The sequence below is a fragment of the Salvia splendens genome, chromosome 13 (assembly GCF_004379255.2).
Source record: "Salvia splendens isolate huo1 chromosome 13, SspV2, whole genome shotgun sequence".
In the NCBI taxonomy this organism is placed as follows: domain Eukaryota; kingdom Viridiplantae; phylum Streptophyta; class Magnoliopsida; order Lamiales; family Lamiaceae; genus Salvia; species Salvia splendens.
Genome location: NC_056044.1, coordinates 10,915,712 through 10,929,611, shown reverse-complemented (window position 1 = coordinate 10,929,611; position 13,900 = coordinate 10,915,712). Strand labels below are relative to the sequence as shown.

Genomic DNA, 13,900 nt, shown 5'->3' with positions numbered 1-13,900 from the left:
TCTTCCTCAACCTCCTCCACCACTGCGCTGCCCACCTCGACGCCACCCCCCTCCTCACCTTCAAATCCACCGCCGACCCCTCCAACTCCCTCTTCCGCACGACGCAGTAGGCGTCACGCACACGCAGGGGCGAGCCACGTCGCCGAAGCGCGTGGCGGCACACACCGTGCCGCGTCTCGTGCCGGCGGCACCCGGAACAACATGGGAACGACACGCCGACGGAACGCAGCGCCGCAACGTGTCGCGCGCCGGTTTCGTTCTGCCGGAACGAAACGCGGAACGGCCGCGACCCGCGTTGCGGGTGCTCTCAAAGAGTATACTCCTCTACTCAAATTCATTGGAATTAGCTACTCTATTTGTCGGAATGAACCCAACTTTTACTGTCATTGCCTATTTTCAATCCACTATGATTTGAGATAAGGACCGTGGTTTTGGATTCTATTTATTCTTGGCGTTTTCCCCTTCAGCATAATTGTTTCACCCACATTTCAAATCAATAATTTTGTCTCTAAACTTTATTTTCTTTTGCATTTTTCAATGGATTCATTGCTGAATCTTCAAGCTCTGCCGCCCACTATCGGCGGACCTGCGGTGGCTATCGGCGGAATCACTTTGTTTTTCATCAGAGAATATGTCAAAGATCAACGGAAGAAATCTTCCATCTTCCTTCCTCCGCCAGGTGAAGTAAACACTCCGATTCAATTGAAGATGCTTCTAATCGAGAAATTTTCCTAGCTCGGTGGTGAAATGTCGAATTATTTATTTCTTTTGTATTATATGTAGGGATGTCAATCGGGCCAACCCGTTCGGGTTATTGGGCCATTCGGGTATGGGATATTCGGGTTATGATTTTTTCGGGTTATAAAAGTTCGACCCTAACCCTAACCCTTCGGGTTTCGGGCTAACCCACCGGGTTATTCGGGTCAATGCGTATTTTTAATTCTTTTAATATTTTCAAAAAAATAATACGTATTTTAAATTTTCTTTAATTATATACATATTTTTAATTAATCATTCTACAATGAAATATGTATTTTTAATTTTCTTTAATATTTTTAAAAAAGATTAAGTTATTTAAATTTAAATAACTTATTCATTACATAATTATTTACAAAATATCCATCAATAGTATGTTTATGTTTATGTTTATGTTTATGTTTATGTTTATGTTTATGTTTATGTTTATGTTTATGTTTATGTATTTAAAATATAAATCAACACTTTGTTTCAAAATTCAAACATAAATCAATTCGTTAAATAAAATTTTCATAACGTGAGAGGTGCATCGTAGATGTAACAAAAATATTTTGAATTGTTAAAAAGTGAATTATCAAGATGCTAGCTAATTGGAGTAACTCTAAAATTTCTTGAATTATGATTGGTCAAATTTAATTTATTCCAGCTGTAAATAAGTCACATAATAATTTATCTTTGTTTTAAGAATCATCAAAGTACGCATAATTAAATGACGAAGCGGCGTCAAAACACTTTGCACTATTATATTGGAAATATACTAAAAGAAAGCTTTTATATACGAGTATTTATGAATCCATGAACCACATAGTGATTTTTTTCGTGATCTTTTATAGTTGGTTGATGTATTTGGATTTTGCATGGTTTTAAAGGGTTGTCTTGGATGATTTTGATTATATTTCTATATTTTGGTATGTTTACATGTTTGTTGAGAAATGATAGAAAATGGATTAGAAAATGTACACAAAATATGTGGATGTGCAGCAGCCTTGTTTGAGTCAATGTTTCTCGTAATTTTGAAGTCTGATAAACCTCTAATACATATCATTCTCTTCGTCTTCGAAAGAGCTTCGCGTGGATATATTGCACACCTTAATCGGAGCTTTGTAGAGAAAGTTATGACCGTTACAAAAACTGCTCACGGTGCAGAAGCCTTCAACCCGACGGGCCGACCCGTAACCCGATCGGGTCAGCCCGCATAACCCGACAACCCGAACGGGTCAGCCCGAATGGCCCGATTTTAAATTCGGGCTGCAAAATTACAACCCTAACCCTGTATTTTTATCGGGTTATTCGGGCTGGCCCACGGGTTCGGGTTACATTGACATCCGTAATTATATGTACTCCCTCTTCCATATTTGAACTTTAGGGACGACAGAAATTTTAATACGAAATTGGTAAAATACTAGAGATTTAGAAAGAAAAGTGATTAGAGTAGGGATATTGGTCTCTAAAATTATCAATTTTGGTCAAAATTTGGTATTTTCCACGTACTTTAAAATTGGTCTAAAATATTACAAATTTACATTTTGTTTGTTATTTTCCAACTCATCCCAAATAAGATATCTTAGGCAAATATCTAATTATATATGGGCAACCGTGAAATATTTATGATATTTTAGATTAGTTTTTATGTTCGTTACAAGTAGGATAAAAAGGTACATAAAAAGCCACGTTAATTTATTAGTATTAAGTAGGATAAAAAATTCACGGAAGTTTGTCGGATATGGTGATTGACCTGCCATGGAAAAATAACAAACAAAAAGTAACGTTGGTTGATATTATAGACAAATTTTAAAGTTTGTAGAAAATACCAAATTTTGGCCAAAGTTGATGATATTATAGACCATTATCCCATTGGAATATTATTAGTGGATAATGAGTTTCACTTTATAAGAGAGAAAAAACTGTCAAAAATAAGAATGAGCTAATTTTGTGGGACGAATCAAAATGAAAAAAAAATGTATTTTTATGCGACCGAGGTGTATAAAGCATGTGGGTTTTGATGCAGAGGTACCAGGCTTAGCAGTAGTGGGAAATTTATTGCAACTAAAAGAGAAGAAGCCCCACAAGACTTTCACCAAATGGTCTCACAAATATGGTCCAATATATTCTATAAGAGCAGGCTCCAACACTATGGTTGTGCTCAACTCCAATGATCTTGCCAAAGAGGTCAATTTCTTTCTCCTTCATTTCTATGTTCCCTTATATACATTCCTAATAATCTAAACATGATTTGTATGTCTTGCTTTAGGCTATGGTTACAAAATAAAGCTGTCAAATGCTTTGAAGATCCTCACTTCAGATAAAAGTATTGTTGCAATGAGTGATTACAACGAATTTTACAAGGCTGCGAAACGCCATTTGCTTACAAGTACACTTGGACCTAATGCTCAGGTTTGTTTTGTACCTCTTCTTGAGGCTGTATACGGTCGAGGAGACTAACATTGAGCATGCTTCTTGCTGCAGAAACGGCACCGTGTCCACAGAGATGTCATGATAAATAACATATGTGATCTGTTTCATGATCATGCAAAACTGTATCCTTCTGAAGCAGTAGACTTCAGGAAGATATTTCAGTCTGAACTCTTCAGATTATCAATGAAACAGGCGAATCTGGCTGTTCTGTTTTACGCCCTTCTTCAGCTTCACGTTATTGATAAAAATTAGAAAACATATCAAAGTCCCGTTGTTTAATATGTAGGCGATTGGAGAAGACGTTGAATCTATTTATGTGGCGGAACTAGGCACTACCTTGTCAAGACAAGAGATGTTCAAGATACTTGTAGTGGACCCTATGGAAGGTGCCATTGATGTGGACTGGAGGGATTTCTTCCCCTATCTCAAGTGGATTCCTAACCAACACTTCGAAAAGAAAATTCAGCAGATGCATTTCCGCAGGGAGGCGGTGATGAAGGCATTGATTCAGCAGCAGAAAAAACGTATTGCTTCTGGCGAGGTAGTCTGAGATCTAGCTTTCTCGTTTGCTTCATGTGTAGTTAAAGTTTGTTAATGGAGTGTTGTTAACAATATACGACGAGGCAGGAAATAAACTGTTATGTAGATCACCTGTTATCCGAGGCTGCAGACACATTATCGGATCAGCAAATACTGATGCTTCTGTGGGAAGCCATCATTGAAGCATCCGACACGACGTTGGTTACTTCGGAATGGGCCATGTATGAACTTTCTAAAGATCCAAATAGACAGGTGATCTTGCCTGCTCCCTCTCTAATACGATCTGCTAGTTTGTGTGTCGGTATTGACTTCCAATAAAACAGAACTACTTGTCGGAAATCCAAAATGCCTGCGGATTCGACCAACTCAGCGAGGAGAAGCTATGCAAGCTTCCATACTTGGCCGCAGTTTTTCATGAAACACTGCGAAAGCACAGTCCTGTTCCAGTGGTCCCCTTGCGGTATGTGCACGAAGAAACGCAGTTAGGAGGGTATAACATACCAGAAGGCAGCGAGGTTCGTCACACAACTGAATTTTTTTTTGTTATTCTTAGAGCTATACACACTAATCCCTCCCCCTACTGGTTGGTGGAACGCGTCTTACAAACTGAGTTGTGATTCATCCTTTAATAGTCAATTGAATTTATATTCATGTACAAGTTATGACAATGAATCTTTCTTGCAGATTGCTATAAACATGTATGGAATGGATGTAACATGGACCAGAATGTGTGGGATAGTCCAGAAGAGTGGAGGCCAGAGAGGTTCGTCTCAGGTAAGGATGATACGACATGGCTGCACAAGACGATGGCGTTTGGTGGAGGGAAGAGAGTCTGTGCTGGAGCTCTTCAAGCAATGACAATTACTTGTATAGCAATAGGAAGATTGGTGCAAGAGTTCGAGTGGCGACTCGGGGAGGGAGAAGAAGCGAATGTAGACACTTTGGGTCTAACAACTCATAAGCTTCATCCTTTGCAAACCATTGTAAAGCCAAGACTCAGGGAACGAATGAGTGTCTCATAGATTCCGATGAACTCTGTTTCTTCAAGTTAAGCGAACTCTTTTGTGTTGTTGTTTCTTAACCGAACTCATAATTCATAATGAAAAATTATGAATTTTGGTGTAATATTTATATTTTTATTAATATAATAACTACTCCCTCTATTCCACCATAAAAGATGCGCTCTTTTGGTACGGGATTTAAAAAATTGATATTTAAAGAGTTAGAGTGATGAGAAAAAATAAGTATTAGAGAGAAAATAATATGGCAGTGAAGAGAGAGTAAAGACAAGGTATTTGAGAATGACAAAGATGGTTACCTAAAAAATTATTAAATATATAGATCAAAATATATTATTTAGGATGAGAAGCTAATACCAAGGCAAAAAGACTTTTAGTCAAATGTGGAGGACCAGTTTTATATATCAACGAATTTGCTCTTTCTATCATATTGTCCACCACTTTCTCCACTCGCATTACTTTTATCATCAATATTGTAGGATCTTTCTTAACTAGTTAACCACTTTATTAAAACTCATGTCACACCTTTCTAAGAATATTGTCTAAGAATTGAGGGAGTATATTTGAATTACACTGCAACAACACTAATGCATCAGTCGGGCTAACCCGTTTGGATTTGGCCAATCCGTTCGCATTGTCGGGCTATTTGGGTGTGGGCTATTCGAATTATGGACTTTTCGGGTTGTAAATTTTCAACACTAACCCTAATCCGTCAAATCTTGGAGAAACCCATTAGGTTATTCGGGTCAAAATGCTTTAAAAAAATCTCTCGGAATCAAAATTTTCCTCAGCAAAATAATTCTAAATTTTAGATATTTTTTTCTTCTTAGGTTTAGAATCACATAAAATTTTGTAATTTTCATGGTTTTCAATATTAGTTGGAGATGAGTCTTTCATCTTTCCTCAACATAAAGATAAATCACAACTAAAATAATCATTTTAATTAAAGTTTGTGTTTGTCTCGTTATTTTATCATTAGTTATAATCAATTCTTTATAAAAATTAGAAATCATATCTTACATAAATAACTGTTAAAACACTAAATATATTACTCTCTCCGTACCACAATAAAAGTCACATTTTACTTTTATCATAAATAATAAGTAGGTCACACATTCCACTAACGCATTCCACTAACTCATTCCACTTACATTCTATTATAAAATCAATATAAAAAAGTGGACCTCATATCCCACTAACTTTTACAACCCACTATTCTTTATACTTCTTAAAACTCATGCCTAAATCAAATGTGACTCCTATTGTGGGACGAAAGGAGTAGAATTTTGATGGGCTAATTCTAAATTTTGTCTTGATTGACTTTGGCGGTGATAAGCCGGCGGTGACAAATGTTGGGACGACAGAAGAATGGGTCAAGGTGGAACTTGAAATTTGGTAGTGTGGAACCGAGTAGAAGTGTGTGGAATAAAGATTGAAGAATTCTAGTGAATTGCGGCGAATAAATACTAAAATACAAGAAAAATCCTAAAACTTACTCTATTTGTTCCATATTAGTAGAGTCATTTCATTCTCTATACTCGTTTTAGAAAAATAACAATAAATAGTTAAAGTGCAGAAAGAGTTAAGTTAAAACAAAATAATAAAATTCACTATATTATTTTGTTTTAACTTTACTCTTTTTCCACTTTAACTAGTACTCCCTCCGTCCCTCTGTAACTGAGTCGTATTTGTTTTTTGATTGTCCCACTGTAACTGAGTCATTTTCTTTTTTGACAAAAAAGTACTTAACTCTCTCTTACTTTACTCCCTCTTCATCTTTCTACTTTTTTCTTTTCTACTTTATTCTCTTTTTACTTAACTCATTTAAAATAATTTTTCTTAAATCTCGTGCTAAAAAGAAATGCCATAGGGACGGAGGGAGTAATATCTTGGATTGTCAAAATAAATAACCATAGCATTGATAAAATGAAATTTTAAAGATTTTTTCCCTTAGTTTTTCCATCATCTAAATTGTTTTCTCCTAACATCTTGTCTACCACCAATCAAACTCATTTAAATGGAAATAATACTTTTCTCCATATTTAAGAGTCGTGTGTCTGTTTGTGGTATCTATTTTCCTGTTACAAATATTAACCAATCAGGTTACCACCATGCAATTTCAGGGAAGGAAAACCCTTGTTGGCGATAACTACAAGCTCACTTCTGATGGCAAGCTCAATTCAAGAAAATATAGGCTGCAGTTCCAAAACAAACAAGGGTAAATGGACGACCACGTACGTGTATAAAGGTCAGAGATAAAATAGGATATCATATCTATAACCAATTGAACAAAGAAAGCATTATCCTGAGATCACTCCGGTATGGGAAACGAAAGAGAAAGCAAATCTTTCTCCAGCATCAATAGTGTTGGTACAATGCATCATTCAATATCATCTCTTTTCCTTCTTTCTAACTCTTAACAGACTCACATACACCATTTTCTAGTGTTCCGAGAGGGTGTATGGTCAGATGAAATAGAGTGTTTTCTAAAACCTTACTCTTACTTGGGATTTCTACTCGATACAGATTTTTCAGAACATTGTAAAATCAGCTATAAACCAACCAAAAGAAACAGGTCAAACATACTAGAGGCAACCGAATCAAGCTTTGATAAATTTGCATGAAAATGCTTTTAACAATACCTTGCTGACATGAAAGCCATCCCAACAAAAACAGCCTTTACTGCTCGTTTTTGTCCACTGTACTCAATTGCCAAAGGCAGCATTTCATGCAAGGTAAGAAAAGCCATCACTCCACCAACTTCAAGCAAAGCAATACAAATGCATCGACAAACATGTCAGATCAGAAAGTCTTATCTTTTGTAAAAAAGATTTAAAGAGTAAACCTGATGCAAGAAGGCCCTCAAGAATTTCAGGATTCAGGCTGCTGGGAAATATATAAGCTGCAAATGATTAAAAGCAAGAAGCATATGACATCAGAAAGTCTTGACATTCTAAATTTATACCAAAAAATCAAAGTAGAGGTCAGACCTACAACAATTACACCAAGAGGTTCAGCAAAACCAGAAAGAGTAGCCAGCTTGAACGCCTGCCATTTGCTGATATATAGCAAGCACAGAATATTTAATATAACTTTCTCAAAAATAGCAAAACAGCTGTAAGTAAGTTAGATATGACGATAGTGCATAGTTTTAAAGGGCTCCCAAATGAGAATAGACTACATATTGATATAGATGAACTGCAATCCTACAGATCAAGATAACAAAGTAGCATGGATAACAAACAACTTCAGGTTCTACCATTTGTTAATCTATAGATAAGCCCAAATTATTTCACATACTAAATTATTCGGTTATATTCAAACAGCAACACGGAGGGCTTGTACCTCTTTGTGGCAAAATAAATAGGAAGTGCAACAGCAACACCCTGCACACCAATATAAAATGTTAAACAAGTTACAAGGCATTATCGTATGATCAATATATGCCAGACTTGAAGCTTAATTCTAAATAGCATCATATCATCATAATCAACAGCTCCTACCAGATAAAAAACCAAATATGAAGATCGAAAGGAATGGAACCAAGGAGCCCAATGCAAGCAATAAAGATACATATATCATGCAAGGTGGACCGACTAGAAGCATGGTAAAATACACAAATCAAGGAAGACAATATGTTTATCTAGCTGAGATAAGAGACAAGTGGAAGAGCGATCCCAACCATGGAGTATCCTCTACTCATGTGTTATAATTATGGTCAAAATATTCTTTTTGATATTCCTAAGTTATGTGCATGCATGTAGCCATCTAAAGAGTAATTTTCAGCCATTAAATAGGCTTGTGCTTGTGTATGAAAATCAAACTTGAATTTCATATCAAATTGGCATTTGCCTCGTGAGTTGAATTCTCTTTGTAGGGATTTTCACTTGCTGAAGCACATAACAAGACAATTGAGCAAAGTCTTTTGGTGCTCATGGTGCCAAGGTTCTTGGTAGATTATAAAGCCAAAGGAATAAGGTTTCCAAGCTCTTAGTATGATCAAAGTGAATTCTCGATCTGGTGAGATTGTAACTCTTATAGATGGGGCTCTTGGATCATGAGCATGGTATAAGAGATGGTGTCCGTAAAATTTGATTAATATTGTTCTGTATAATATAAAAATACTAAGGCTATACCAGATAAGAAAGAAAAAGAATTCAAGCTCCCAGATACAGAGTTTGAAACCAAGAAAGAAACCAATGGAGGAGCTGCTGCAGAGCAAATAAGCTCATATTTCAAACTTATATTTAAGGCTATCAATATTTGGTAACTTGCATACAGGCATCCAATTTAAATTTATGCTGCCAGCACTCAGCAGAGGTACTCACTGCAAATACTAAAACATTTAGGCATACACAAATAAAGCTAACATAAAACACAAGATATATTCTAGAGGCTACATCACTAGTGCCTCGGGACTAAGAAGGCATCTATAACTAGGCACTAAGAAGATACCTCGGGAATATTGTGCAAGGAAATAGCTAGTGCCAAGTTCAGACCAACACGAAGACCCTGAGAGATATAAACATAGAAATTGGAAACTGTAAGCAAGAGTATAAGGTCTTTCAAAATCAACACCCAACAATTCCTCATATTGATATTTAAAGGGCACAGAGGCAATATGAACCAAAAAGAAACTAATATACGCAAACAACTTAATGAACAAAAGAACATTGCTCCAGAGATTTCAAAGGCCACAGAGAAAACTTGAACCAAAGAGAAACTGATATTGAACTGAATGAAGAGGAACATGGTCCTACGGATATTTCTCCTGCCCAAACATCTGGACGCCGACTAAAAATTGCCAAGGACCTAAATAGCTCAAAATAACCAAGGTCCTGGACAAGGTCCATCCACTTCTTAGCGGACAGGGACTATTTTATTTACTCTAGGGCATAACCAATACTAATAACTATTACCTGAAAAAACTGACTCCAAACAAAGAGTAAACTATAAAAGAAACAAATAACTGCTTGCATCATGTGGTTTCCCAGCTCTTTTCTTTTTTCCCTGGGCCATCAGTTTTATCCACATGAGCTTTCAACATTTCTCTGATGAACTTCCACGGTTCCACCTTAATTCTCTATACATGTTTTTCAGATTGAAAATGAAGAATGTTGTCCTTTTTGGAACTAAAAGGGTGGTTAATCATAGTTTAGTTTTATGTACCCAACTTTCAGCTTTTTCCAAAAATTATCTCCAAATCATGCTTTCACTTACAAAACCCTCAGCTTCAAAAAAGTTTGATTTGTATCCCACCGTGCACACTATAGTGAACTCAAATTGCTGCTTTGTAATAGAAAAAGCTACAATCACAGCATATTAAATATCTTATAAAACAATTCGTCACCTTCATTGATCCAAGGAACACTGCCATTCCCTCAGGAAAATTGTGCAAACTTATACCTGGAAAAAATTGGATCAAAGAGATTCCATCTTTAAGAGATTTATAAATAATCAAATGAACCTAGCAGATAACTCTTCAACTTAATAAAACCTAACAAGCATCAATACTGAATTTTTTATATTGTAATCATACGATGACATGACAAAGGAAAAACAATAATAAGCTTACAACTGTAATAGCTAAAGAGAAATATGTATATTTCTTGTAATGTTATTTATAATTAGTGTGGTGATATGATTATGAATGTCTAACTTGAATATTAACTGATAATAAGGTTGGCAGAAATGATGTCTTCAGGGAACCAAATAGCGTTTGGGAAAAGCATTAAGGAAAACAAAAAAAAACAAAAAAAACCATTACAAAAGGGATGAAAAACCCAAAAGTCAAGTTAACGGTCAACCTAACACAAATGTCTCAAATCTCTATTGATATCTAATTTACAAAAATCCCTCAAGATCACTGTATTTGATGCACACCAAGAACCTCTAAACTTATCTCTATCACACACCTTCTCTAAATCTTCTTTAGGCTCAAAGATTCTCATTTTAATTTCTAACCACAATCCCCAAGAAAGGTCTAGAACCATGATCCCCTAATAAGTAATAACCATGACTTTTTAACAATCAAACTGCAAAGTTAGACCAAAACAGATCTTAAACTTAACATGGCAAAATATAAGGTGTGCCTAACATTAGCTACAAATATATGTAAATGTCGTGGTTGGAATTCTGTGTGGCTTGAAGCTGATTCCATGTATGTTGTGAATCTTATTACTTCATGCTTGACAATGGTTTGTTGTAGATTCAAAGTTCATTGGTGTAGATTGCTTCAGATTTTATGTTTATGAACTTCAGGGTCTCTCACATTTACAAAGAAGGTAATCAAGCAGCAGACAAGATGGCTGATCTTGGCTTTGATATATAGGATGGTTTTCTTTTGGTCACTCTTCTATTGTTTCTCTTATTAATCGAGATTTGAGTGTTTTTAACTTTTGTTACTTTTTGTAGTAGTTATTACAGTTCTGTTTACGTGTTTGGGGGTTTATGGAAAACAACAAGTCCATCAACCATCGAAGGTTTTGACAATTTAGCATAAATAATGCAGCCAAATTGGGATTATTAAAGATCTAGACATGATTGAAAAATCCAGAGAACTAGCTCACCTACGGCAGTGATGATTCCACTAAACAAGACTTGACGTCGATGCTTCTTCATGATATCTTTATTACGTTCATCCCCATTTTTCTGTTTTAAGGCACAAAATGACTCTTCAAAAACAAATAATCAGATGATTCAGATCCAGTAGATAATTCAAGTCTGGTTGGTTGTCAATTATGACACATTTCAAAAAGAACCTTATTTTTCTCCTGATGCGGAACAGGTGCAAGCTTTGGTTCGGGGATGAAATTGGCGATCACCGCAAAGAAAATTACACCTGCATAGAACTAAGAGGCCAATTTACCAGCAATCAAGGAGATTAGACAACAGACAGAAACAAGATTACTTAATAATGATTATATCATTATAGAGAGACCATACCCAGAGATTTCCCTTTAAGAAGCCAATGGAATTAATGGCATTATGAGCCAAGTCTAAAAAAGATATGCTCAACATCAGCCCAGCAGCAAAACCCTATCAAAGGCCATCCTCAAAATTACAAAACAAGCTATTCCAACTAAAATCTATAAAGCAATCAGAACGCAGGTGTCCATTAGCATGTCGAAACTATAATTTACCCGAACTTAACATAAAACAATGCAGTATCGCCTCATATTGTTGAACTTACTTGTAAAAGGCCAAGCGTCTTTAGATTTGGAGTCTCACTAAGGACAACAAAAAGTGCTCCTGTTGAGAAACGAAACTGGTGAAGAATTAACTGTGTGTCACGGCTGATGCCAAATAATAGAAACCAAAACTCATACACTTGAACACAACAAATACTGATAGGAACTCCATTTTAACCGGTGAATTGCAGACGCAATTGCCAAAGACTAGAGATACATAAGCAGAAAGAAGAAAGAAAGGTAACAAATGTAGTCTAGAATGAAAATGAATCGGCAATCCTTATGCAGTGCGTTATCCCCAAATTAATTAAATTTTAGGTCACAGAACATACAAATCCTTAGGTGAAGTTGACAAACTTTCACTCACCAATGGAGGTGCTGAAACCACCCAGGAGGGAAAGTGCAAGCGCAACCAAAACCTGTGAATCCATTAAACCCATACTTCCCAAATACGCAGTTCAAGCTTGTCCAATTTTCAAACACAAATTCAACAGGAAGGAGTAAGGGTTATACAAGCTAAAGACTACAGGAAAACCGAATTTATGTATTGAAAGGGGGGGGGGGAGGGAAGGGACAAAGAAATCCCTTGATTGGGGGTTATGAGGGAAAATTCGAAGAAAGGACGCCATGCAAAAATGTATCCGCCATTTGGACCATGAAAAACAAAGTTTCCAGACATGGTATAGACGCGAGAAGCTCTCGCGTGTTTTAAAGTGAAACACGCATGAAGCTCTTGCGTGTTTTAACTAAACACGCGAGACGCTCTCGCGTGTTTGGGTTGACACGCGACACGCTCTCGCGTGTTTCAGCTAGACACAAATTCTGGTCCAGACGGCAGAGACCTCACTTTCCACTCGCGAATTCACTTCCAGCTCGCTCAATCTCTCACTCTCAGCGACGGCCAACGTTTCTAGCCGGCGAAAATCGAAGTGAATCCGTGATTTTGTTGCTCTAATTCCTATTTTAAGTGGTGTTAGGTAATTATTGACTATTAATTTCAATTATCATTGCTATATGTTAGTTAGGTATAGATTTAGGGTTTATGGCATTGAACTTGGTATTGAATTTTCGATTTTAATGTTGTTCAATATTTATCTAAGTATGTTGAATTTGTAGTATATGATGTTATGTCGCACTTATTTTGCAGGTTTAATGGTGTTTGTGAGTTTATATTGGGATGGGAAAATTATTCAGCTCCCAGGTTTGGGTGTTGCTTATGATCCCCCTCGTGCAAATTCATTTATTATATTGAATGAAAAGATATCATATTATCAGCTTGTATCAATGATATGTGAAAAAATTGGAATTGAGTTTGATGCACATACGATTGATTTAACATGGAGACATCCTGTGGTTTTTAGTGGGGTGGTGAATTATATAGCTACACCAGTGGATGCTAATTTGTTGGAGTATATGTTTGGTGAAAATCCACGTCAAATTGAACTTTTTATTGAATATACTCCTGTTACCACTGCGTTGCAATTTGAACCACCTATCACTCATCATGATGTTGGAACGTCTAGGAATGTTGGAACGTCTAGGAGAGATGGTTATCCTAGTTTTGATGTCGGGACATCTAGGAGGGATGATGAATATCATAGCTTTGAATTCAACACATCTGGGAGAGAGGTTGATGAACCACTAGATGTACCAAATTTGACATGTGATGGTTATGATGGTTCTGATAATGGTGATGGTGCAGATGGTTCTGATAATTGTGATGGTGCAGATAATGTTGGTGGTGCAGATGACTCTGATTGTGATGGTTCCGATGGTTCTCAACCAAGTGATTTTGATTATAGTGCAGAATCGTGTGAAGATTCTACAGACGATGAGGCACTTGATATGATGGTTGAGAAGTATGATGTACAACCATCTGTTCGTGGGGAGCAATCTGTTCCCAACTATGTGCCTGAAGGGTTACCATTTTTTCGATCATTGCCATGCGAAGGCAGCCGAGGTTACTTTTCAGAAGACCAT

The 13,900-nt window shown here is 36.5% G+C and overlaps 1 protein-coding gene and 1 pseudogene across 1 annotated transcript; one reads left to right on the top strand and one right to left on the bottom strand.

Moving 5' to 3' along the window:
- Window positions 1-32: 32 nt before the first annotated feature.
- On the top strand, window positions 33-4,836 carry LOC121761920 (annotated as a pseudogene).
- A 1,812-nt stretch (window positions 4,837-6,648) lies between these two features.
- LOC121761931 (zinc transporter ZTP29-like) lies at window positions 6,649-12,488 on the bottom strand. Its single transcript, XM_042157645.1, has 12 exons — window positions 12,288-12,488; window positions 11,923-11,981; window positions 11,676-11,768; window positions 11,492-11,581; window positions 11,300-11,381; window positions 10,081-10,136; window positions 9,186-9,242; window positions 8,076-8,116; window positions 7,721-7,788; window positions 7,576-7,632; window positions 7,373-7,490; window positions 6,649-6,925 (listed from the first exon to the last, which is right to left on the bottom strand). Exons 1-12 carry the CDS (start codon window positions 12,358-12,360, stop codon window positions 6,880-6,882), a joined length of 840 nt encoding a protein of 279 aa, XP_042013579.1. The 5' UTR covers window positions 12,361-12,488; the 3' UTR covers window positions 6,649-6,879.
- Between the last annotated feature and the right edge of the window lie 1,412 nt (window positions 12,489-13,900).